Here is a 27,874-nt window from a genome sequence, read left to right as displayed (position 1 = left end):
TTTGAGAACTGAGACTGAAACAGCTTAAAAGTTATCTTGTGAAACTGCCTGTGTGTACCAATGTTTGTGTGGCAGAGGACATAATATTCTGGGGCATTTCTGATTCAGCACCTGAATCAGAAATGCCCTAGATACATTACCAGTTGTCTGATATGAAAAGATGCACACCCCTAACATCTATCTGTCCATCCATCCACTCATGATATATAGTATAGTAAGTACATTCATGCATTGATTGTCATTGTTATTGTCTCTGAAATGCTCTCTGAATGCTGTCGTGGCTTTTTGTTCACCCCCATCCCTCTCTCTCACACCTCTCACTCTTGCTCTTGTTCAGTGTGTGTGTTCAATGACAAGAGATTCATCCCTATTTGAGGCAATGCACCATAGTTGTAAGGTCAGGTCTGGGTGCATAGCAACCCAAAGGCTTCTTTTGATTTGAAGTGGGTGCCTTTCATGAAGTCTCAGAATTTGGTTATAATTTGGAGAAGGCGGACAATGAAAAGGTTTTGGTATCTGTCACACCTTCTGTGTTCTTTCGGTGTAAGGATCTCACAAAGACGCCAGGAAGGAATAATGAGGTCTGTCATAAAAGATTCACAATAGGCCCTCTGAAACCAGCCTTGCCACTGTTGCTGTGGAAACACACCTTCAGACCACTTAATCTGCTCCATCGGCACAGCATGGAATACAAAGGGGCCGACTGTCCTCAGTCTAAGTTTAGACTGGTACAGGTATACAAGTGGGCATACCTGTTGTTGTTTTGTTTTTTTTACCAAGGTGCACATATAAATAGTTAAATTAAGTCTGTACGTATATGGATTAGACTCTGGATTCATCACCACCATCTCACTATTAACTTATTCTTGATTCTCAACTGATGAAACCAAGAGAAATGTCAGTCAGAATACTGATCTGTAGTCCTTAGTGATAATCCAACAACTGAACAAATCTCTTCTGACCTTCCACTGCCAGTATTCAAGACCAGGTGGCCCTCCCAAGAAGATGGCACACGTGCGATGCATTAAAAACAAATCAGGACTCCCATCTGCCATGGTACTAAGGCTGCTAGCTTCTCTCTGCATGTAGTTAGCTCCCCACAGGCTTATGCTATGGTATGAGTGGAATAGCTAATGTCCCCACTAGGAGGTTCAACAGTTGGCACATTAACCCTGTTATATGAACTAAAATTAGAGGAACCTTAGCACTGTACCCATGGCTGCAATACAGTCTTTGTATGTATTGTTAAATAGATATACACATGAAAACAAGGTACATTTAAAGAACCACGATCTGTAGTGCTTAGAAATGGTTTTGCAAAGATACAAATGACTGAAAATACCAAAACACAATCGCATCATAACAGCATCTATAACATCTGCTCCATCATCGTCTTTGAGTTAGGACAGAGGTAGGCCATGAACAGAAATTTGAGCATGAACGATGAACCTGACTGAAGTGAAGTCCTGTAGTCTCAGATTATACAGTGTTTACCCAATTATTGAACTGATGTTTGTATTGCCAAATTACTGTCTCTGATAGTTAAAGTGGTTGTCACATGAATAAAGAAAAAACTCAGAGTGGCTACTCTTTCACTGTCCCTCTGCCATATTCCTTCTGTGGATTGCTGCATGTATTGTGAGCTGTAATGTTGTGAGGGGGATTTCTGACAGTCACTAACAGGATTAAAACTAGGTGTGACATTTTATGAATACCATAGCAGGCTGAGGAACCTCCTGAGTGCAGGCATTCAGTAAGGCCGTAAGACACTTCAAGGCGAGGGTTTTGACGCAGTTGTTACGTTTATGTAGTGCAGTGGACATGGTCTTAGCATGGATTCAACCCACCACACTGCAAGTACTTTGAGACAGTCTTGTAATGGGAGGAGCAGAAATGAACAAATTAATTTAAGGTGGATCATGATTCAATTAATAATTCATTCTCTGCAACCAATTCTATAAATTATTTATATTATTTAAAGCTTTACCTTGTTTGCCTACAGTTCATTAGCTTACTTGTGATTGCTATTATTACTCAGGGCTTTTTTTTTAATGTATAATGCAGCCAACACAATTCCTCGTTTTTAACAACCATCAAAATACAAGTCTTAAACACCACAGAAACATTAAATATTACTTAAAAAATCTTACTCATCACTTGTCATGCTCTTGTCAAAGAAAATACAAAATGAATCTGCCTGCCTTAAACACTACGATTCGTGCCACACTTCCTGTACAGCCAAGTTGAGTGATTGATCAGGGTTTAGATACAGCATTTAATAGTCTGCACAAAAATTAGATATTCTAAAAATAATGTAATTCACTAAGTGGGTGACATTGTGAGAAAGCCTCGCTTTGAACAAAATTTGAGCTTAGTAAGCATTTTAACAAGACACCAAAACACGCTTCCTGAACAATATATCTTAGCAGAAGACAAATTACTTTTCTGCAGGGTGCCCTTGGGGAAGCACTGAACATAAACTAAACCCTTGCACCTTCGGGAAATTTATGTTGTGCATCTTTGATATTTGCAATTGAATTTTTATTGCACAGCTGATGGATGTAATAACCCACGATAATTACCAGAGAAGAAACTGATTACCTCACCAAAAGTTATTTTGTTCATCTGCGACTACAGTAACAACAAAAGGACAAGCAGATTTATAGTCAGTGTACTATAAAAAGTAACACAATGTATGGCACAATCTTATTTTTCATTTAAACGTACACAAAATAAACAGGAATTATATAATCAGAGGGATATTTTACGTCGATGTAAAAGAAGAGGGCAATTTAACACAGATCATTTTGTTCCAGAAAACAAACAGTAACTGTCTACTGCATGAGGACTGAAGTTTTGGTAACATGCAGACGTGATTGTGATCTTTCCCATCCTCCCTGCTGTTATTTAATTTCCACAGGACTGAAGCAGATTTTTGTTGTTGTTTGATTATATTAGTCAAAAATGATCAAGACTGAAGAGCTAGACACCACTGGTCTGTGGAAAGAACTGGCAGAAAACCTGGAACAAAGATGCCAGGACAAGCTAGGGCAACGAGGCTGACGAGCAAAATCCTATAAAACTTCATGGGACTGGATCCAAGCAAAGACAAAAGATGAGCAAAAAAACGTTATTTAAATGCAACTAAATAATGCATGATACCATTACCTAACATTAGTTGAGTGATTTCAGGTGAGCGAAATACAATAATTGTTTTCCATAAAAGCACTTCGTACCATTCCAAGGCTCCATTAGCTTCGAATAATGAATCACATAACTTTCCTTTCACATTGAACTTTGCACCAGAAAAACACATCTTAAGAGAACGTTAAGTGATTCTTATTTGGAAACATATAAATAATTAAGCTGTCCCTTTAGTCAATGTTGCATTCAGGGCAGGATAGGTGGCTCCTTACAACAAAAGCTGCACAGAACAGAAATCTGTCCTCTTTAATTCAAACTTCTTAAAACAGTTTTGTGTAGAGGGTCTTGAATAATTAGAAGAGAGCAACACTTTCATCTGTTTTGTTACATATAGAAGCTAATTGGAAGCTTGCTCCGTTTTGTATAGCCAGAAATAAACCATTTTAATTACAAGCTAAGACTGCTGAACAAGGGTCCTTGTGGAGCATTACAGTATGGTTATAGAGCCCTCTCACTAAAGACCACTGTAATGACTACAATGCAGCGTCCTTACATGACACCCATGTCAGTGGCCTTGGCCCTTTTTCAAACCACCCCCTACACCCTCTCCCTACCCACTTCCACTCTATTTGCACATTCACATGGAGGGTTCGCCACATTGAGAGCAATCTCAAACCAATTAGCAGGGAGTGGAAGTGGGTTATAAAATCCTCCAACAGCGAGTCTACATGAAAGGTGACTTACTGACTACATGCAACGCCTGCATTGTATTTGGCATGGAAGACATTCCATACAAATGTTAGTTCCATGCAACTACCTGTGCAAACAAATTGCTCATACTAAGATAGGCATTTAATATTGCCACACAGACATTACCAACTTAAAGGTTACACTGTGTTTAGGATTAAATACACCCTACTCTAGCCTAGAAAGCAATAACCATTTGATTGTAAGGTGTTTATATATTTACAAGGACTTTTTCAAACACCAAGCAGCTCATAAACAGAGTTAAAAACAAGATGTTTCCAGAAAAAACCCCAAACTAAAAAAAAAAAAAAAACAATGAACAGAAATGCCACCAAAGAAGCTATTTTTGTACATAGGCTTGGGTCTATTGTGGAGTGAATGTATTCAGTCTTCCGCCCCACTGCCCACACTGCTACTTATGCGCCCTCTTATTAGTGCAGTGTATAAGAGATGATGTTTCTGACCAAAACATTTTCTTCACTATCATTACTATCGTAACAATGGTTATGACGGTTCCTGTTTCCGCCGGGAAGCTCATCCCAGACCCTACACCTTAATGAAGGGTGCTTCCTTCAGCTGTGAGAGTGACAACAAACAGAGCTGCACTCCCTGACGGAGTGGGAGTGGGGAGCGTACGGTTTGAGAAAGGCCTCTTATATGACATTCATGTCAGTGTCCCTACATGACACCAATGTCTGCCAAAGCCCCTCAGTCCTCTCGTGGTATGAACTTGTTTTCTTACATTACCTCTAAGGAAGTGCTGCCTATCAGGTAAGAACATCCAGACATATATTCGCAGACGACGAAAGATACACTGCTGTAATCTCCACTTGAGGGTACACAGTCACACTCTCATACTGCTGAAACTGCCTCAAGGTCACTACTCACAGAAGGCTGTCTGGAGAGAAGAGTGAAAACAAAGGTGAGATTAGACACCTGAAAAAAATATAAATAAAAGGTGGTAGTAAGATAACACAGCTTAGTCAGGACAGCACAGCACATCATCCACACCTCTTATTGTTTTTTCACTATTTTTTGCTCCTTTAAATTCTAACATTTTTTTTTTTTAATGCTGGATGGTGTGTCCACTTAGTTGCAGTGACGTGCCTTTGGAAAATGGTGCGTATGTGGACAAGAAGTCCTGCAATTTCTTTAACAGAACAAAGATGAAATTATTCTAAAAAATAGCTTTTCAACGGTGCAGTTAATATGCACATACTGGACACATAAAGGTTAAAAAAAATTATTAGTAATATATCTGGAATAATCACCTTTTACTGTCACTAGTCTCAGTTGCTGTTAAAAAGTTATGGCTGTTATATCACCTTCTCATGCTCTGCTACTAAGACTGCTTATTTGACACAGTTCATCCTCTCTAAAGGCCTATTTTAAACTCTCAACTTGTCTTGGAGCACAGCTATAATTGTATTATTTACACTCCCTGAGCATTTTATTAGGAATACCTGAGAACCTGCTTATTCATCTAATTATCCAATCAGCCAATCATGTGGCATCAGTGCAGTGCATAAAACCATGCAGAGCAGTTAGTGCTCACTTCAATATCAGAACTTGGGAAAAAAAAAAAAATGTGACGGTGACATGATTGGTGGTGCTAGCAGGGCAGGTTTGAGTTTTTCTGAAAGGGCTCGTCTCCTGGATTTTTTATTTTTTTAACACACGGTCTCTAGACGTCACTCAGACAGGTGTGAAAAACAAAAAATATCCAGTAAGCGGCAGTTCTGCGGATGGAAACGCCTTGTTGATGAAAGAGGTCAGAGAGGAATGGGTAGATGGTTGGAGCTGACAGAAAGGCTACAGTAACTCAGATAAACCCTCTTTACAACTGTCGTGAGCAGAAAAGCAACTCAGAGTACATAACATGTCAAACAGTGAGGCGGATGGGCTACAACAGCAGAAGACCACATCGGGTTCCACTCCTGTCAGCCAAGAACAGAAATCTGAGACTGCAGTGGACAGCTGAAGACTGGAAAAATGAAGCCTGGTCTGATGAATCTTGATTTCTGCCGAGGAACGCAGATGGTAGGGACAGAATTTGGCGTCAGCTGCATGAATCCATGGACCCAACCTGCCTTGTGTCAACAGTCCAGGCTGGTGCTGGTGGTGTTATGGTGTGGGGAATGTTTTCTTGGCACTTTGGGCCCCTTAATACCAATCAATCACTGTCTGAAAGCCACAGCCAATCTGAGTACTGTTACTAACCATGTTCATCCCTCTATCGCCACAGTTTTACATCTTTTAATGGCTGCTTCCAGCTTGATAATGCACTGTGTCACAAAGCAAAACTGGTTTCAGGAACATGACAAGGAGGTCATTGTACTTTAATGGCCTCCTCAGTCCCCAGATCTGAATCCACTAGAACACCTCTGAGATGTGGTTTAAATGAAGATTTGCAGTGTGAACAGCTGACGAAGCAGCTGGAGTCTTAGGTACCATTAAGAGCAAGGCAATTACAATAGTGCTCAGTGGCTGGTGGTATGAGACTGTAGGTGTACCTTGCACCTACCTGTTGAACTGTAGATCTGTGTAAGAGGTAAGGTGCTCCTGAAAAAGATCATTCAAACTGCTCTAACTAAATAAAGGTGTTAAAAAATGCCCATTGAAAAGGTGCATTGAATCATTTTGGCCTGTCAAACACAGTCTGAGAGTAAAAAGAAAAGATGACTTTACAAGAACAGAGGCCGTAACAAATGACAAACAGCTACATCAGGTACTTGATGTTAATGCTTTGTTTTCTCCTAAAAATCATCACTATACAGAGTTCTTTTATTAATTAATGCAATGTGCCCGATCGGTCTGAACTGATGCTGTTTCCCACTTCTTCTGAGAAATCGAGGACTTCCTTGTGTTGCTGAGTGCTACAGGTCAGAGTAAATAGACAGGCTCTATGCACCAAACTGTGCCTGATTAAGCAAAAGTAAGCAAGAAAAGTGGGTAGGCGAATAAGAAAGAAACAAGAAAAGAGGGAGCAAGAGAGGCAACTGTGGGAGGTTAGCTGGGCGAAAGACGAACACCAATCTCATCCTAATTATTTCCGCACAGGGCAAAACATGTCTTCTCAGAACACCCTGGGAAAGAAGAGGTGTTATGGAGAGTGTGAAAGTTTAAGTTTTGACATAATGCTAATTCCAGACAGCTCTGACAACCAGCGAGGCAGCAGAGGAGAAGAGAGAACAGGTGGTGGCAATGGCACTTTTCCAACTACATCACCCAGACAATGCTATGAAATATTATTATGTGCTGTATTTTTTTTGTTTTCTGAAATGTTTTTGGTACTGTTTCCTTAATCAGCATTGTGTCTACATTAATAGGCTGAGGAGAGCATGTATATTGGCATGTATAATACTTGACTAGGGCCACAAGTACTTCTATAGAGGCTTTATAGGTATTAATTCTCAGTAAACAACACTCCAGGGCAATTAGAGCAAAGTCTGACTAGGCTGCAATTGTACAGACAATAAAATAGGCAAATGTGCTGTAAATAAAGCATTTGCGCATGCTTTTTTGTGTTCCCCCAAGACCACTGGGGTTGCATCAAAGACACAAAGAGAGTTTTTCTCCGAGCAGTGGTTTACATTCTTGGAAGGAATCTAATTTGCCAGCATGCTCTGGTAGTGGCCTCAAGTAACAGTTACGCTGCTTTATAGCTGGCGCAAGCTTTTCAATACACCTGAGAAGCACTTTAATTTAATCTGTCTCATCAAGATCAATAAATGTGTCTGAACTGTGACTCTTTGGGACATGCTGCCCGTTAATAGGCCACAATGATTTTAGAGTGACCATTTTCTACAACCTCATGCAGTTTGGTGTGCTGCTACACTGGAAATCAACTCTAATCAAACCAGAGAGCCACAGCACTGTCAGAATGTGCAAAAGCTTTTATGTGCATTAACAGAAGCCTTCAATGCCATAATAAGAAAATACATTTTTCCCTCATGCAACCTGTTCCAGACAGTATGAAGTGAAATACACATGGAGTGCTGTGAGAAAAGAAAGATATGGGAGGGTGGGAGAAAAGGGGTTCCCAAAGCTAAGGAGAGGGCGGAGTTGTGGGAGAGCATAGAGGGTGCATGATCAAAGCCTATATTTTGAAATCACTTACTTCTCCATTAGTTTGATTAATGGGGCCAGCCTCACAATCAGACAGAGGCAAGGGGCTTGAAAAATGATGCAATTACTGCTTTTTGAATAGAGGACTGAAAAGGCCTGTTTGAAAGAAGGATCTTGAGGAGATTCTACCGGGCATCCTGGACAGCAGACTACCTCTTCTTCATCCATCTATCCCCCCCTGCCACACACCCTGAAGCCTCACAGCACTACTCTAACCCTTCCCCTCTGAGGCGTCTCTCATCAGGCTTAGAGGCATGCTTCACTGGCCCTCTCTAAGCTGGGAGAGCGTATTATAAATTGTGATTAATATGTATCTGCAGTATCTTTCAATGTTTGTGTCGCATTCTGTTTCAATGCTCCACTCCATTCCGTCAACGCATTGTTTCTTCATTTAATTTAAAAAATTTTTGGGCAACATCTATTTCCGCATTTACACTAAAATTGTTAAAAAATGATGCGCATTGAACAATATGAAAAAAATATGTAAATCTCTAGAGTGATCAGCTGTAATAGAAAAGTCTCAAGTGCCACTTTAGTAGATGTTTTATGAAACACTATGACAGTTATCTCTTTGGCTTCGAAATCATGTCCACTTTAATTGGGTAGAAATAATTACAAATAATGCAAATAATACAACAAAGGATACTGCAATATCCTCTTTTCTTATTGTATCTAGAGTGCTGGATCTGTGTTGCATAAGTAGCTTATACTGCCTTAATTAACCTATGAAGTGGGTGTAGGTCAGTGAAGGTTGTAAATTTAACAAAAAGGGTCAATTGTTGTATATACAATATAATATACATAATTAAAAAATGCAGATCACTAGGAGAAATGCTTTTAAGATTTACAAATGAATCACAGGGACAGACTTTACATTTGGACACGAAGCCAGATAAACTTCACAACGGATATCAACGAGACAATAACACCTCCACTGTCCCATTCTAGCTGCTTTATGAGCCACTGTGAGAGGGAGGCCGTCTACAGGACACTAAGCAACAAATTGGTCAAGCTCAAGTTTACCACTGAGCTCCAACATTTAACTGCCAAGAGAATTTGAGGAAGAGCTAAAGAATAAAATGACCAGAAGGAAAGAAAGAAAGACATACAAAGAGAAACGGTGATGTAGAGAAAAATTCATTCTTGTCAAAATCTTGATAATTCAATGCACTGGAGTTTTCAGCTGAATGCAGCAGGTCCGTGACAACTCTTCTGGAAAGTGGAAAAGGGCAGAAAAACCTCTACTTGTATTCTGCAGTTTTTTTTAAATGCCAACCAGCCTGTGTAGTTTTGGATAATCACTACTTTTTGCCACCTGTCTGTTGTAATTATGATTACATACTGTTATTTGTGGGGGTGTCCTGATCATGACTGCTATGAGATGGCAAATGTCTACTTTCCAGCAGGTCTAGAAGACCTCTGAACTCTTTAGTTTCTTTATCTGTTTGGGCTAAAACCACAGCCGCAATCACAACAGCCATGGTCAAATGTACCTGTCACGTAGTGCCAGTGTTTGAGCATGTTTATGTCTGTATGCATGCATGCAAAAATATTCATCAGGAAACATGGAAATAGAGAAAGAAGTGAGAGAACTTCAGAAAAAGCTGTAGGGATCAACCTTGGGAGAAAAGTCAGTAAGAGTTTAGAAGAGCAGATGGATAAAACCAAAAGCTAAAAGAAGTGGATTCACAGCTTCATGTAACACATTTCTAACATGGTCCAAATTTTAATTTGACAATGTTCTAAATATTTCAGCTCTATGCTTAAATACGAGATCACGGTTAAGTATTGGCACAATGAATCAAACAACATTCTTGGCAGAGTGTGAAATCGAGTTCAAAATATGTCCCTCTGTGCTCATTCACACATTAGCATTTACAGTGATTCTCTCAAGAGTGCTCTTTGCTTTTTTAGACCAAAATCAGTTAAGGATGTCATTCAACGCTTCCAATGCATAGTAAATTCGCTAATGCAAATGTAGAAGTACTCGCAGCCCTGTGAAACTCCCACAGGCTTGTGGTATTAACTCTTCACAGAAAAGCAGGTTTCAGCACTGAGGTGTTGATAGCCTGTTGCAAAAATAATAGCTTCATTGAATGATAGAGGACAGAACACATAATAACCATGATGGATGTGAGGGAATCTACATCCTTTTGTGAGTTGCCAGAATTTAATAATCAACCAAATGACACATGACTGTAAACTGCTCACTGTGAATGCTGTCTCTAAATGAGACTAAATAAGAATAGTTTCTTGTTTATTTGTAAATTTCTTCACAAACAAACAAACAAACAAACCTGTGGCAAACAAACAAATCAGAAACAGCTGTAAATCAAGCTGTTCTGGTAATTTCTCGTTAACTTGCTGATTCACGAGAAACATACTGAAAAATACCTGCAAAAAAGTCATAGTTGCCAGCTGGTATATTTTTGGAAAATCTCACTTTTATAAACTGCACATTCTTGTTGACACTGAGACAGAAACAATACTGAATAACACCACTTGCTTATCTTCACCTACAGTAGTTATGCATAAATGAGATGCAGTATATAGCCATATTTCTCAAATGTGGGTGTTAACAAAGACCTGCAAATGAGACATCAAAGGAACAGATGAATATGCATGTGCACATGTTGAACACTGACTCATACATATTTGTGCAAGAGCAAAATAAGGAAAGGAAAAAGTAAGCAAGTAAAACAGGTAGGAAAAGGGTAAAAGGACACCTGTGCTGGCATTCAGGTATTTATATTCTTTCCACTGGGGATGTACTTTAATTGAACATTTTCTCCAGAGCTTTCGGACTGTGATAGGCTGTGTGCTGGGTACCAATACAGTACTTCTTTTCCAAGTGGTTGGCTTTGCAATTACCCTTATAACTCTTACTGTATTTGGAGTCTGCCACTTGGGAACTGGGCAATAATCCTGAGCCCACAGCAACAATTTCACAGAGACAGAACTTTCCAACAATATTGTAGGGTTTTGGTATAATTGCATCTCATATTATGCTGCAGGGAGACAAATGTACAGAGTGATAAAGCTATTAACCTGCACAGACAAAGTAACTGTGTTTTGACTATTCCAATTTAACAAGAATATGAACTACACAACTGTTTTTTTGCAAAAACTTAAGAATGGCTGGAATACCTCTACAACACAAAAAATAATTATTAGACATATTAGAGTGCACTTAAAACGTTATAACCAGCTGGACTTTGTGCTCCTGTTCACTAACTTACTGAAACATTAGCAGAACAGGCTATGAGGGAGCAACTCTGCAATTCTGCTTCTGATACTTAAGTACAACTTTAGAGGTCACCAGATAAACAAGATAGACTTCACTGGGTGCCATTTATGAGATTTACCTGTTTTCCCTCCTGAAGAAATAAAAATTGCCCAAGAGGTTTACTGTTTCAATAATGCTAAGCATGACCCATAATCGCAAGCATCAATCAAAGTTTATTACCCTCTGTCAAGAAAAGAATGTGTTTTGGGTGCTGCCACTGAAATACATAAAGTGAGCAGGGTTTTTCTTCTATACACCTGACTGTATTAAATATTCCCTTTTCTTTTTGAGCAGAGGCGTTCAGGACAAATAAGGAAGCCGTGAGACCAATATTGTTGTTTTCATCACTTTCCTCATCATCATCATCATGATAATCACCTTTACTAACACCGCCATCACCACTAACACAATGCCCAAGTTATTTACCCTTTGAAGGCTCTTTCCCACATTTTCAAGCCCCCTGACATTGATTAATGTGAAGGGATAAGCCATCACCTCAAATAACACCACAGTTTTAATTCTCGAGCATTACTTATGAAAAGGCAAATTATTTATGAAAAGCTCTTTAACTTCAGCAGATGATTCATACTTGTGCAAGTAATAATAATCCATCAAGTAAAGAGCTTGCCAACTGCCCCGGTTTCAATTTTAATACCAGAGTTTGGATATACAACAATTTCTCTTGATTATTCTGCCCTACCATGAAATATGTACCTGAAAAGGTAGTTTTATTTAGATTTTGTTGGAATAAAGCGCATTGTTACATTTCTATGGTATTGGAGGTAATCCATTGTATGCACAGCCAAAGCATCCTGAATATTTCCAACTCATGGCCACAGAATGCTGCTGAGTTTCTCACAAGCTCCCGGGAGGTGCCATTAATTGATCATGGACAGAGAGGGAGCCATCTATTATTTACCTGTCAAACTGCAGCATTTATTCATCACACAGAGCAATTAATGTTTTCTCTGTCTGCACTACAGTTTGTCCATGCTCCATGGTAATATAACTTGGCATTTCATGGAGAAAAATCACATGGAGTTGCTGAATTTAGTCACAGCCAACTAAATTGTTTTGCTTCAAGCCAGGGATGAGATTGGAAATTATTTGTTGGAGTAGTATACAAGGGCTGCAAAATGACACACTACACCACATCTGCTGTTAATGTTTGGCTCTATTATTGTTTGTACTGTACAAGTTATAGTGACTGTTTCCATGTTACTAAATTACTGCAGAAGGGAAAAAAGTGCAGTGTATGAATCTTTACCATAATGTATCTCTCTGTAACACAACCAGAGAGATGACAGAACAAATAGAGAATATTAAAGAACAAAACAAGTTTGCAGAGAGGGTACGAAGAAATGAACAGAAAGAGAAATGGAGACATGGACAAAAGTGTACAGCGCAAATAGAGAGGAGACAAAAGGAGATGAGGTTATGGGAGGGGAAACGCAAGGGCAGAAAGATAAAGTGCCCATGTAGAGAGAAACATGAAACCATTAAGATGGGGAAAATACAAAGAGGAATAGAGGGAATGTCCTGTAACAGGGACAGAAGGGGAAAGAGAGACAAAGAGAGAGAGAGAGAGAGAGATGAGGAGGGAACAGAGGGCAGAAGAGGATGAGATGTGGGACAATGATAGATCGTTTTATGGCAGGCTCAATTTGTCATGCTGTTATTGGGAGGAAAATGGAATAGAGGAGCAGCAGAGAGGGTCAGAGGGAGAGGACAGGGGTCCAGAGGTGGGAGCGTTAAGCCAGGGGGGAGCAATGCCAGCGGACGGTAAGCGAGATAAACTCTGCACACCCCTTCACCTCTGGCCTTCAACAAATGATCACTGAGGTGATGATTCAATTCCAGTAACTAGTGTCCCACCAAACACTGATGGACTTTTTGCTGTTTGAACATGACTTTATAATATGCATACTGTGTGTGTTTGATTTGGATTGATGTACTAATGTATTTAAATGGATTTGGGCAAACTTAAAGCTCAACCTGCACTTTGCTGGTGTGTGTTGTATGATGCATTTTGTTTGTTTGGTTATTTAAAAACACTCTTGATTTATTAAAGGGAAAATTCACCAATTTTATACGTCAAGGTTTTATACTACAAGGTTTTCGATATGTGTACTACAGTTTGTCTATGGTGCGTGGAAATAACACTTGGCTCATTATAGATAAATACTATGGATAAAAAAATGGTATTTTGGGTACTTTTGGATACTATTAAAAACTAGAGGCTTGCACTGGCACACATGCATTGCATTCACAGTTTCTGGCTAAAGTTAAGTTCTAGCTACTGTTTGTGCCAAACATTATAATATCAAAGTGAAGCTGACCTTTGACTTGTTAGATATAAAATGTCACCACTAGACATGACTATGAATTGTTGAGTTAGGGCCAAAAACTTGCTGTGAGGTCAAAGTGATCTTGACCTTTGACCCAAATGGCAGACCTTTGACAATATTCTAATGGATGAATAAATGTAGAATTAGTTTCTTTTTCTTTTTTATAAACTGTGCTAGATTTTAGATTTGGACATTATATGGAAACTATTATGTTCTGAATCTAAAATATGTTTGAATTATTAATGGGGACATCTTTCCCATCAGCTACAGTGGATATTTGTTCTAAATAATAATGCAATCAGTAAACATGATTAAATTCCCAGACTGCACCCACTGTCTGTTTACACAATTCAGATAATCTTGATATCAAATAGGCTCTCATAATGTGTCCTCTGTTTAAACCTCTACCTGCACTCCCCTTCCAAATACTGGCCATCTTTAATGTGTTGCTTTGTTTGTCACATCTATAAACTGTCCCAGCCTCCCATTGCAAATGATGCCACTCGACCAGTAACACACCGTGGCCTTCATTTGTATTCTGCTTCTTAGTCTAATTGAATCTTCTGGGTGGCTGCAAGTGTGTCTTTCTATCATGTTTTTAAAAAAAATTCAGGCTGAGAAGTACTTTTGGAGCTTTTTAATTATACCTGGCCTCACTCATTAGCACTAAGGGAGGGGGTGTAGACAGAACTGGCAGTGATGGATCTAGGGAAGAAATGAGGGGTGACGCAGTGAAGGTGTGCACGTGTTTAGGCATCCTTCTGTGTGTGCGCTTGAATGCAAAGGCTGTTGTTTGTGCCAGCACTACACTCCCCTGCACCAACACCATGCTCTCTGTGTCAGGTTAATGAGTCATGCTGGGATAAACACTTCCAGGTCATGGCCAGCTTTATTTTGTCTAAGGGAGCTGCAAAGTCCAGGTGCCAAGACTGTGCTGCATGCTGGAATATTATGAAAAATGTGAGAAAAAAAACACAGTGGGGAAAATGAAAACAGCTTAAAGGCTTTACTGATCATCAAGATTTTTGATAATATATCATATTGTAATATGCTGTGTGTCATCTGTAAAGAAAAAAAAAAAAAAAAAAAAAGGAGAAATGCTGTCAAAAACTGGGGCAACAATAAAAGTAGGGGGAAAAGCTTGGAAAAAAGTAAGCACAAGAAAAAATATTGGGCAGGAAATGAAGACAGTCCAGACAGAGGGGATATTAGCTCTTACTGCTGAAAGGAGCTGTAGGTGGAAAGTGGTTTGGACCTTTTCCACAGTTTGATAACAAGTTAAAGGGCTGCAGATAATGAGAAAGAGTAACATTTGGATTGAAACATGGCTGATAAGACTGAGCAAATGATTTTTTTTTTTAACTCAAATTCTGCCACTCAGTCTATTATATGCACATTAAAAAATGGTATATGCACCCTTTCACCATTACATTAAAGGCGATGGAAATCATCAAATGCTCCTTTTTCCTTTAATAAGATTTTCAACCTGTGACTCTGACTTTGACAAAACAATTGGAAGGCCGCAGCAATGATACAAAGTGAGAGCTTACTGTCAAGAGGCATCTGTGGTTTTCATGTCACAAAGATGTGGGTGAGTACTTGTGAGTACGAGTGTGTGTGTCTGTGTTGTGCCCCACAAGCTGTCATGTCAAGCGCACTGTATTCCCAAAGCAATGAAAACCATCATCGCTGTCTTTTTCTAAAGCACCCCATAATAGCATGTCAACTCAAGCCGCTTTTAAATCACCGTCCACAAGCATTTGTGACAATAAGACGGAAGAGTCCTTGGCATCAAAACACAATTCCTGGCAAGGGCAAATGTGTTTATTAGATCTCACATTCAAGTGTCACAAGGGTCCATTTTTAATCAGCAATTCATGGTCTCAGGTCTTGACAAGTGAATCTGTTTCCAACACCACAGCCTCATATACCATTGCAGTCAAATGTGTTCACGGACATATTCTGAAAGCCCTTCTGTGCATCTTTTCTCGCTCAGAAAAGAAGTAAAGTGAAGTCATGTTTCCACTGTTAGCTGTGAATCGTTTTATCAGGAGGACATTTAAAAAGTGAGTAGCAGAAAGAGGGAAGGAATTATCTACTGAAATAAAACCTTTTCAAAATCAGACCAGAGTTGTTGAGAAGTTTTCCTGGGACAGGGTAAACAAGTATGTTTCATGCCACAGGTTTACCGAAAGAGTAAACAAACAACTCCAGAATTTTTGCTCAGTGATGAAATTTACACAGCCTCCTTTGCTTTGAAATAAATATTTGGATGTTGAACAAGATGTTCCAGTTGGCGCAGATGGTCCATAAAGTGGTAGATTAAGGAAAAAGAAAAATACTCAAGGGCACCAGCTATAACTTAAAAGAAGGTGCGAGGAAAATACAGTAATCCACTCCCACTAGTTTTGCAGGTGACACTACTGTAAGTATTGAATCCTTTTGTCAGTTCACATGGAGTCCTGCTGACAGCACTGGGAATGTCTGCTTTGAAAATTGCTTTTATTCAGGATGGAAAAATACACTGAAAAAAAAGAGAAGTACAGTTTTCATCATATAGCGACAGATTCGGGATATCTGTGTTTCAATCTGAGGTTTTGTGACAAAGCTGAGTATTGATAATATTTACTTTCAAATACAGGTGGTGTATAATACTGTATACCCCCCACAGATGAGACAGCAGTTCTGTACATTTTTTTTTTCATTCCTGCATAAATATAACTCAAAAATAAGCAGGGCATTCTGCACCAAGACTGGCTCGCAAACGTCGCAGTTCATTATTTCAAAGAATTTAAGAGAAAAACATTAAAACAGACATATAACATGTCTAATATTATGAGTAAGAATGTGTGTTAATTAGAAACACTCGAATGGCCTTACCAAATAAATATTTTGGTAATTATGATATTTTCTGTGCAATATGCCTGTATTTTAAAATGTTAACAGATGATCTTGCAGTGAGTTCTGAAGGCGATTTTTCATTTTCAAGTTTAAAGGGAGAGATGATAACAAAGTACAATACAGTCTATGCTGAATTTTTTAGAAAAACAAACAGCACCTCCCTCCAGCTGTATTCATTTCAGCTGTGGCTGAAATGATATATGATAAACTTGTGAACAAGTTTTCATCTTTCCCACGTTAGATGTGCAACCTGAGCGGCATTCACACTTTCATAGACTGTGGATTAAAACGCTTACAGCTGTCAAAATGCATTCCTTAATTATCTCTGAACACAAAAGCTGTCTTTTTCCACCGGTTTTAAAATCCTCCTTTCTTAAACAGGTGCTGTCTGTCGGCTACCATACTGATGCCCAGTCTCTCAGCACTCATCTCTTCTGTCTCTCTTCACTGCCATCTCTGCCATTAGATTCCACCCATTACTGTTTCATACAAAGGTGCTTTATTATGTTGGAGGAGCCCCTTCCAGCTCCCCATCTCTTTCTCATCCTTGACCTTTCCCTCCCTTCATCCATCTCCCCATCCTTTATTTCTCCTTCTGCCTTTGTATCCCTCTTAGTCGTGCTCTCTCTTTCTCTCTCTGTTCCTGTCTTCCACTCTTTACCCTCTTGCCACCCTGTGCAGCATCTCTTTCTCCCTCTCATGTTCCCTGGCAGCAGGCAGCAGTGCTTGTCACTCTTGTAGCTTGGTGTAGCTGCCGCACAGGAGGCAGACCTCACCCAGCCTCACTGCTCCATCTATCAACTGGCCTGCAGAGCTGGCATGCCAGCTGACACCACCCATTCTGTTTCCTTACACATCAACACCTTTAGGAGGACACCGCCCCGCAAGCACAGTGGGAGCGGATGCAACAGAGACTGAGGAAGCATTTCACCTACATTACAAAAGCTGATGCAGACTAAAATACTCTCAGCCCTATGAGACTTAATCTGTGACCGGAATCTGAAAAAGCTTGCATGCTCACTTACTAATAATAGTGCAGTCTAAATATATAGTTGTATTTTATACTTTTATTAACATACATTGTTATTATTAAGACATACTTTTCATTTTTAGAATTCACATTCAACACAGGTATTCCACAACTGCTTAAAGCATTTTAATAAGTGTTGGTAAAAATGAAATATTATCTCCAAAAGCCAGACCACAGAGAGCCAAAAATCTAATTTGGGTGTCTTCAAGATATATAGCTTGGAGCTGCAACGTTGACAATTAACTGGAGAGTGACTTTGGTAACTCATAAAATGTGTCAAGTTTTTGTACCTAAATGTGCATCGTTTTATGTAAGTGATTTAGCAAATGCTCACTAATACAACCCAAGGACGTAGAAATGGGACAGTTGAAAGCTTAAAATTCCACTTTATGGCCGTCTAAAAGGCTTGCGTGACTCAAGTGAAGTTTCCCTATCATGAAGGGAGCAGAGAGTAGTTGGGTGTCAGAAACGCGGCGGCACTGAAGCTGACAGAAGACGCTACATCCTCTCATGGCCGAAGTGAACAAGAGACGAGATGGCAACTGGCTGGATGGGAGAAAACATGAGCTCAGAATTTCAGAATGAAAATGCAGACACTGTCAGTGACATATGCATCTTGTTCAAAGTATGAGAAATGACTGAGGCCTGAGAGTAGACTGGAGAAGTGACAACTGACTTGTGACAGAATATGTTACCCAGAGAAGAAGAGAATTGTCAGAAGAGAACAGACTAGAAACTGTGACCTTGGATAACTTGCTAATGTACTTACGTCCTCCTATATTAGTCAGGTGAATTAAGAACTTGAAATTAAAAGTTATGAATATGGTCTAGCTATTTTAGTCCTTTGATGAACTGTCGGCCTGACAGAGGTGACTCTTTTTCATCTGCTCAATGCATATTGGGACATTTTTCGACTCACTCCAATGTGACCTTGCAGAGGAATAACGAGGCATGGACAAATTACAAGAAACAGGACATGTGGGTGCACACATGTAAGAGATGCTCTGCTCCATACACAGGAGCAATATACCCAGACTGAAAGAGATGAGGCCACGTTGTCGGTAGTGGTTTTGTGTCTGTCATTTTGCATCTCTTTGTAATCATTCTATGCCTATAGTTGTTTCACATGTTCATAGTCACGTTGCATCTCTTTGGAGTCATTTTAAGTCTCTTTGTCATTGTTCTGGATCTCCTTCTTGTCGTTTTTCATCTGTTTATAGTGTTTTAGGGTCTCTGTTATTTTGTGTTTGTAGTCATTTTGCATCTCTTTGGGGTCGTTCTACATATCTTTGTAGATGTTTTTCATCTCTTTGTGATCGTATTTCATCTCTTTGCAGCTGTTTTATGTTTCTTTGTAGTCACTTTGCATCTCTTTGTGGTTGTTTTGTATCTCTTTAAAGATGACTTAGACATTAGTAGACATTCAGGAATCCATCGATGTAAGTAGGCATTGAAATTGTATAAGTGTAGAGTAGAGCAGAACAGAAGAGAAAATAATGGAGCTGAACAAACTATGAAACACACAGCTGACAAATTCAGAAAAGAGCAGGAATCAGAGCAGGTCTCTGCAATGAACAGCAATAGCATCCTGCTACAGCAAATCAGTTTCACATAGTTTCAGTAACAATACTTAGCACTGCCTAATGCATTTTGTCATGCCTTGCACAAATCGTTTGAGACAACCAATACCGTTAATCCCAGTAATTAACCACATTTCTTAACATTGATATTACCATCAAGAAAAAAAGATTTGTCGTCTGTAATGAATTTCTGATCGGGCATTCTGTCGACTTGCAGTCACCATGGCAACTTCACTTTTTTTTTTTCTCTCTCTCATGCTAGAACAGTTCAGGAGTACTTAACTCTCCGAGGCATCATCATCATTCTCCATTCAGATATTAGCATATTTACATTTTCTCACCCCGTATCTCTGGTGAGGAGCAGGAACGCTCTGTGACAACAGTTACCAAGGTATTAATGAAGCTTCGGTGAATTAACAGATCTCCACCACTTATAATATATTAACATGTTCACAGAAACATTTGGGAGCTGTGCTGAATGCGAAGCTGTGCTTATTTCTTAGTCCCCAAGATGCCTCATGTTAATTGTATAAGAAATGATAAAGAATATAATTGATGAGATTAAACACAGTCTTATGAGAAGAAAAGATATCTACAGCAGTCTGTGTGTATGTGTGTGTGTATATATGTGTGTGTGTATGTATACTACAACCAAATTCACTGAAGTACAGGAAAAGATCAAAGCAGTATGTCATTAATGAAACTTGAAAGCCGTGGTGTATTCACAACCTGTGTACTGAATTATTCGTCTACAAGTGCTTCATTTTTAGATTAATTGTCGAGCATTTAAAAGAAGCTACTTGGAATGCAAGTCAGGTTTTTGAGCTACTATTAGTTAAGGTTCTTTTCTACGGTATTTTATAGAAAGATTAAATGAGTCAGAGCAGGAAATTTGGGATATTCAAAAATAAACAGAAGTTCATTGAAAGTAAAACCTCTGAGATGCTAACGTTATAAGACTAAATGGAAAAAACTATGCTGAGAGTTCTCTACCATTCTGGAGAAAACGATTCTGTATTGACATTAGGTTTAAAAAAGTGGAGTTGTCTTATATTTGAAGATGAAACAACTACGTGTTCATTACATCAGATATTCTTTTTAAATGGAGAGGGTGTTGCATTATAGGTTGTTTGTAGCCTTAATGTTGATGTTATGTGAAAATACACATCATTTTCATATCATCATGAAAATTATGGGGCTCTGCCCCCCGTACCCTCGAACACACACACACACACACACTCTCTTATCCTCGAGTGATCTTTAAATGCAAGTGAGCTCCAAATATAATAAAAAGGTAAAATATGGAAATATACTTTATATTGCTTTTGTAAATCATTTTTAATACAATATGACTTTTTTTATACTCTATACTCTAGCAATAACTCATCTTCACTAAGTAATATGTACACTTATTGTGGCCTAAAGAAATGACATAACTCAGAGCTTAAGTTTAGTTATTCTTTCATGTGAAATGACACTGAAGTAAAAGATTTTTCACCAAGAGAAAATATCTTCTCAGCAACAAGCAAATTGAAACGAAAATAAACCAAAATCAGTACCAATGAAAATTAAGCAAAGATAGATAAAATGAAAAACAATAGTGTATGTTAACTCTAAATGATATTTTGAAGATGATTATACCCCATCCTTTAATTCTCTGCGCTGCCTTCTACCATATATATGTTCAAGTGAATTTTCTGTACAAATCCAGGCTCCTTCTGCTGATTCAAAAGATATGAAATTTTTGAATCTCACTTTAATCAAATGCTGACACATCACAGATGCTGTGCGATGTTAATTATACTGTATCATTTTTCATTTGAGCTGAAAAATCTTCAGTGTTTCATCTGTTTCACTGTCCTTGCCATGAACTCCAATATGTCACCCGGATTTCCATCGCTACAATTAGCAAACATGATATGTTAGGAACAAAAAGAGACAAGGTTAGTAACACTTTCCAAGTTAGAAGAGCATGAGCTAAGAAAGATGCAAATTTCGGTGGCTCCACACAGTTGACTTTGACTTTGTTGAACTTTGCCTGGGGTTATATGCAATGCCGCTGATCTGAACAGTAAATAAACTCCCTTCACTCGCAGTGTAGTGAAGACTGAATGAATGTCCCACTGTAGAAATACTTTATTCTGTCTAAAGACATATTTGTAGCATTTGAATGCAGAATATTGGCACCTGAAATGTGGTTTTCTTTGGGCCAACTCAATACTGAAGGCAAAACACATCTCAGTCTGACCTCTGCCATCTGCTCTGGGTTCTGTCAAAACTCTACACGGGTTCAGACAAGCAACTGCATCTTGTTTAATCAGTTTTAACAAGGGAAGGGTCACTAGTGTGGTAGTGGCAAGTTCCCAAGGAAAACTAAGCAATTTATCTTCTACTGCTCAATTATTTTGTCATGTTTTTCATGCTCTACAGTTGAGGCATTGAAATGTTTGATCAGCTATCAGATTAAGGATGCCAGGCGGTGTTTCTGTTCATGGGTCATCATCTTCACTGAATAAATGCTTGTTTTCTGTTTGGCTTTTTGACTGTCTCTCGGGTTGTGCTGCTGGTCCCTTGATGAAGAAAAGTCACAGCAATGTAGCCTACCTGGTGGATGAACACCTGTGCACCTCGAGGACTCATGAGCAGTACGGCCCGTCGCAAAGTGTCCCGATACCGGTTGAGCTCCTCTGTGCGCATCGTGTTGAAGAGGTCAGTAAAGACACGGCTGACATTGCGGTCCACCCTCTGCAAGGACACATCCAGACCCAGCCGAGAAGCCTGGTCCATAAAGGTTTGCAAACCCCGGATGTCTGGAGGAGGAAAAACAGTGATAATGGGTGATGGGAACAGACCCAAACACATACAGACAGAGACAGAGTAAAAATAACACTTCAGGCAGGTGTCATAGATTAGTTTGTTCCTAGAACGTTTAATCACAATCGTGGGTAAACAACCTGTGTCTTCAACACCTGTATGTGCACTCTATATTTTCAGACTTCATTCCAAGGGCTTCAAGGCAAGTTTCCCTCTTTGCTCCTGATCTAAAGCATGACAAAACACAACAAGCACTCCTGTCTTTCTGTTTCCTGGGGTTTACAGGATATGAAGCTGCAGACAGGTGTTGCTGTCCCCAGGGATCTGTGTGCGTGTGTTCACTATACAGGAAACCACTTAAAAGAAGCCTGCACGGCACATACAAATCAAAGGTGATGTGCAGCAGAGGGCTCACAATAAGCACACCAGTCCCAGCAGCCAGAGTGGGAGCAGCAGCCCAGCGTGTGCCAAGTCATGCCGCATTGTTAAAGAGAGGTTAGGCAAAATCACTAGGCCAGACCTCTTTCTGCAACCACAATGAGTGTGTGTGGGTGTGTGGGTGTGTGTGTGGATGCGTGGGTTTTCCCTCCCCTCTTCTCATCTCTGGAGATTTGATGAGTCATCAAGTACTCTACTGCTTTACTACTGAGAACCGACAATATACAGAGGGACAGAAAGGCAAACCGGCTTGAACATATACATAGCACATACTTTTTAGTTGCTCTGATGCCAAAACTGGAAATTAGGCTAATAGGAAACCTGGTCTGAGCAGTGAAGCAACATATTGCTACATCGCCCCTAAGACTACAACTTGGAGATAACTGAAATAGGAATATGACTAAGTACCATATGAAGCAAATCATAAAGAATTAGATGTAATGTTCAATTTTTCCTGCCATTGTTATACTGCAATTTATTTTTTGGGTAACATAAACACTCACAATTGCCGCTGGATTCTCTTCAGAATAAAAATGTTCAAAGGGTAGAACAAAATATGAAATTAATTCATTCATCATTTTGAAGCACTGCCAAACTCTTACTGCAGCACTCTTTGAAAACTCTTTCCTTTCCAAACGCACATTCTTCCACACCTCTTTACTTTTGTCTGTAAATTGAAATGCTTACCCTTGGTGATGTTACTTTGAAAACAATGGACAGAAGCTCAACCTCTGAGTAATCGCTCCTTTTGTTAGAGCACAAACACAATTTGTAAGTTAATCATGGTTCCTTCCCTCCTGTCCCACGACTGGTCCATTGCAATTATATTTGGCTCCAGTATTTTCCACATACAATATATATAGCTGCAGCAACACTTGGTGAAATTGACTATAGACTAAACAGAGAATCTGATTTAAATATTTTTTTCTGTTCTTCATTGGGAACCAACTCTGTTATACAAAACCCAGAGGGTATACAAGTGTAAACCTTCTGTAAACTTGTGGTGTCTCAATAAGCAAACACACAAACTACGCTAACTAACGCTAAGTCATACACACAAACAAGTTGCAGAGTTGAAGACTTTTTTTTAAATCACTCATCCAGTTGAAAACCTTGTATCTCGCAAATGGGAAACAGAAGAAATACACTATAACAAACAAACACGAGTTTTTAATCCCATGAAGAGCCAAGGGAAAGCTACCATGCGATAACTACTCTAGGACCCCGATAGAAACACCGGACTTCAAAGCTGGCGTTCCAAACCCGTAGCAGTCTTTTCCAAGGGGCAACCGTGTCAGCCATGGACAGGGCTGCAGAAAAGAGGATTAACGTGGAATTAAAGGTCTGATTTCTGGACATGTTTACCCAAGCGTCATTTCTGAACACAAATCTGCTTCTGAAAGTTTTAGATATCAAAACTTAACCCTTCTCTACCCCCTGCATCAGTATCTCTCACTTTGACAACTTGCTCGCTACCTATCTTTTGCTGAATGGGATGTATCTGTTTGAGAGGACATGAAAGATAGATCAAGGGAGACTGAGAATACCCCATGAAGTTGCTCTTACATCCTTTTCCGCTCTATCTTACTGGAGTTGTAACTAAAGTGGGACTCCCTCTCGGATTGGAGCAATGCAGAAATGAGCATATCATGATAAAAGGGCTCAGAGGTTTTTACTGAGCTGTCAAGCTGTGCTGCAATCCAAGCAGAAAAGCCTGGGAAATGGCTACGTTACAAGCATGTGTTTACTCAAAATTTAGATGAGTCTGTTAAAGCAACCACTGTTATTCTTGCAAATCAGTTAATTATATGCAACAGTTTTGTTTTTTCTTTCTAAAATGTGTTATGCACTGCCACAAGAGAGCGAAAACAGAAAAATTCCTGTTTCAGTTTCAATCCACCCTCTTTTTACCTTTTACCATGGACTGCAGATATATACTATATGTTAACAAAGTATTTTAAGGTAAGACCTTTAAGAAAAGGTCTGATGAAAGAAAGTGGAGAGAGCAAAGGACCCATTCAGTCAATAATCTGAGTCTGTAAACTTACTTTTTTCTTCCATACATGTAAATGAACTCTTTGTTCATCTGTATGCATGTACATTATATGTTATGAACTGGGCTGCAGAGACAAACAAAACCAACACCTTGCAGAGGAGAGACACAAGGTGAAGAAAAACTTATTATGTTCTTACACCATGCCAAAAATCATAACAGTGTGTGAACAGCAGTCTGTCACAACATTGATTGAATGGTCTCTAGTGGTGTGAAAGGCAGCTCCAGACTGGCCAGCTGATTGACGACAAGAGTTAGAGCAGAGTTAAAATTCAAAATGAAACACATAATTCAGATGGAAAACAACACAGGGTAGCTGCATTCACTCAGATCCGTACCTACAGAGCCCCAGCTTTAAATCTGAGGGGGGGATCTCTGCCAATCATGTTGCAGTAGTAATGCATAAAATTGTGCAGACACAGGTCATAAACTTCAGTTAATGTTCACATCAAATATCAGAATGGGGAAAAAACGTGATATCAGTCTCCTGGGATTTTCACACAAAACAGTTTCTGGAGTTTACCTCAGAATGGTGGCAAAAATAAAAAAAATTCAAATGAGCAGCAGTTCTGCAGATGGAAACGCTGTTGATCAGAGATCAGAGGAGAATGGGCAGACTGTTTTGGTGCTGACAGAAAGGCTACGGTAATTCAGATAACCACTCTTTACATCTGTGGTGAGCAGAAAAGCATCTCAGAATGCACAGCACGTCGAACCTTGAGGCAGATGGGCTACAACAGCAGAAGACCATGTTGAATTCCACTCCTGTCAGCCAAGAACAGAAATCTGAGGCTGCAGTGGGCACAGGCTCTCCAAAACTGGACAGCTGAAAACTGAAAAACATAGCCTGGTCTGAAGAACCTCTTCTGAGGCACACAGATAGCTCAGAATTTGGCCTCCTATAGCCTCTGCGGTCCACAGATATGAATCCAACAGAACACCTTTGGGTTATGGCAGAACAGGAGATTGGCTACGTGAATGTGCAGCTGACAAATCTGCAGAAATTAAGTGATGCAAACATGTCGATATGGATCAGAATCTCAAAGGAATGTTTCCAACATTCAACCATTTTTTGAGTCTGTTGAAAGTAAAATGATCACTACTGAGCCCCAAAGTTTTGTCCTTGGCTTTGTTTGGACACAGGAAGTCTACATCTATTATCATTTAACTGTGGTCCAATCACCTAAGTTTTAGAAATCAGCTTTTTACTATTACACTTTTGGTTGGCATGAATATATCACTTTTTCCTTTGTCGGTCAAAGTCAATGGAAACTGAAGGAAAGCACTGTCAACTAAACTGTTCCAATATAAGCAATCTGGTCTGAATGTGCAGAGTAGGCTGGGCTGGAGTTACAGTCCTGGACTGAATTATTATCTCAGTCAAGGCCCGGTGAATGGGTGAATGGTCTCTGAGATACTGTACAGTAGAATTTTTGGCTTGCGCATTTAAGTACAAGATGAGAATAAAATGAATAGCCTTTCTCAAGCTTGGCTGATATGGTTCTGAGATGATACAATACTGTTTGCAACAACTGCAATGATAAAAATGTAATGATAAAAAAAACTGCAAATAATGTACAGTCAATAAAAACAGAACAAACAAAACAAAAATCAGCCCTGCACAAGAATGTCAGGTTAAATTTGTAATAAGTTAATTTTTTCTTTTTTTTTTCTTTTTTATTAAAAATGAGGTTTAGGGTTAAAATAAAATGCTGATATTCAGAAGATTGGCCTAAGACATTGTGCTTAACATCTACTTTTTAATCACCCGATTGTTGAGCAGAACTATGCAACTTAGGTCTCTCAGAAAAAGGTACTTCTGTGTGGTCAGGCAGGATTTATTTCTTCAGTTCTAACTGGTAATCAGCATTTGTTAGCGAGGAGAATAATGGAGCTACATCCATATACAGTCTCTGCATATTTCCTACTTCCTGTAATTTCCTACGACCACAGTGATTAACATTTTCTGAATGGTTCTTAGATGGTTTCAGATGAGGTTTAATGCAGACAACTATCAGGTGTAAATTGCCCCTGATGTGTGAGTGATGCATGTGATAGAAAAGCGCTGTATGAACTGAGTTTACCATTTAAATCCCTGACTGGTGTGTGTGTGTGTGTGTCCTTATCTATTTTATTTTCTCTTTGATCCTCTCCTTCTCTCTATTCTTATGGAAAGCCAATTAATTGAAGGTCATCTGTTATGTTCATTCTCTGTGAAATTCCTGACAAGCTACTTGGCAGTGTTAAGGACCTTATGGCCTAAATGTGGCATTAACTGAGATGAAACAAAGTAATAGAATAAGAGGTATATGAAAGTTTATGTCATTACACAGAAGCGTCTCAACAAGCGTCTTCACTGTTCTCAAGAGTCTTGCTTCATTTTCTCAGAACTGTCACTAATCAGAGCTCTCACGTTACACATTACAGACCAGCTACCGACTCTGCAGGAGATATCCTTTGTGTTTCTCTATGTTCAGACCTCTCCTGTGTTATAAATGCACTTGCTACATTAGGATTCACCTCCTACATGGGACCAAAAGTGGCTTAATCAATCTCATACTTAATCCCGGCCTAATTCTTCTCGTCTAACATAAAGCCAATCACTGCAGGGAGGCCAGAGACAGATGTAGCCGCTCAACCATCATGTGAAGATTAATTCAGACAGACCTGGCATAAGGTATAACATATTACAAACCTTTTAAACAAGACTAAGAATTGTGCTAGCAGCTCTGTGAAGCCGTATTTGAGCACAGCAGTGCTTTGAGTGAACGCAAACATCTGCATGCCAACATGCTCACAGTGATAATGCTAACTGATAATGTTTACAATGTTAACCAGCTTACATACCAACTTAGTTTAGTATGTTAATATGCAGCAGTGTGTTAATATGCAGCTTTGTTACTTTGTCACTTTGCAGTAAACACAAAGTAACAAAGTAATCTGATCAGATGCTATTAGCTTTGCAGGTATTTGGTCTTATATCAAAGTGTTGAACAAATTAAAATCATGACCTGGTGATTATAATTCATTCTGAGGGGATGTGAATATATGAACCAAATTTCACAGCAACCCATACATTAGTTGTTGAGATATGTCACTCAGAAACGCAATTGTAAAGCTCATGGTGGCGCTAGAGTCAGGAATCGCCAATGTAATTCGATTTATCCTCTAATCCTCTACTAAATTTCATGGGAATCCATTCAGTATTTGTTGAAATATGTCACAGAATAACTGAAGACTTTGACTGCTGGTGGCACTATTGAAAAAGTCAAGGGGTCAATAAAAGCCTTTAAGATTCATCCTCCGGGCAACATGGACGTCTCTACAGAAATCCATGACAATCTATCCAATAGTTCAGTGTAGACCAAAGTGGTGAACTGAACCACCAGCAGACCAACACTGCAA

The 27,874-nt window shown here is 39.3% G+C and overlaps 1 protein-coding gene across 1 annotated transcript in view; it reads right to left on the bottom strand.

Annotated features, from left to right (window-relative positions):
- The window catches only part of grid1a (glutamate receptor, ionotropic, delta 1a), a 205,503-nt gene that overhangs the window by 40,902 nt on the left and 136,727 nt on the right, over positions 1-27,874 (bottom strand). Inside the window, exon 4 of the mRNA XM_041050454.1 lies at positions 21,769-21,974. Coding sequence (XP_040906388.1) covers positions 21,769-21,974 — 206 coding nt within the window. The remainder of the gene's footprint in view (positions 1-21,768; positions 21,975-27,874) is intronic.

This window comes from Toxotes jaculatrix, chromosome 11, assembly GCF_017976425.1.
Source record: "Toxotes jaculatrix isolate fToxJac2 chromosome 11, fToxJac2.pri, whole genome shotgun sequence".
Lineage (NCBI taxonomy): Eukaryota > Metazoa > Chordata > Actinopteri > Toxotidae > Toxotes > Toxotes jaculatrix.
Note: the sequence above shows the minus strand (reverse complement) of the source record. Positions and strands in the feature narration are given on the sequence as shown.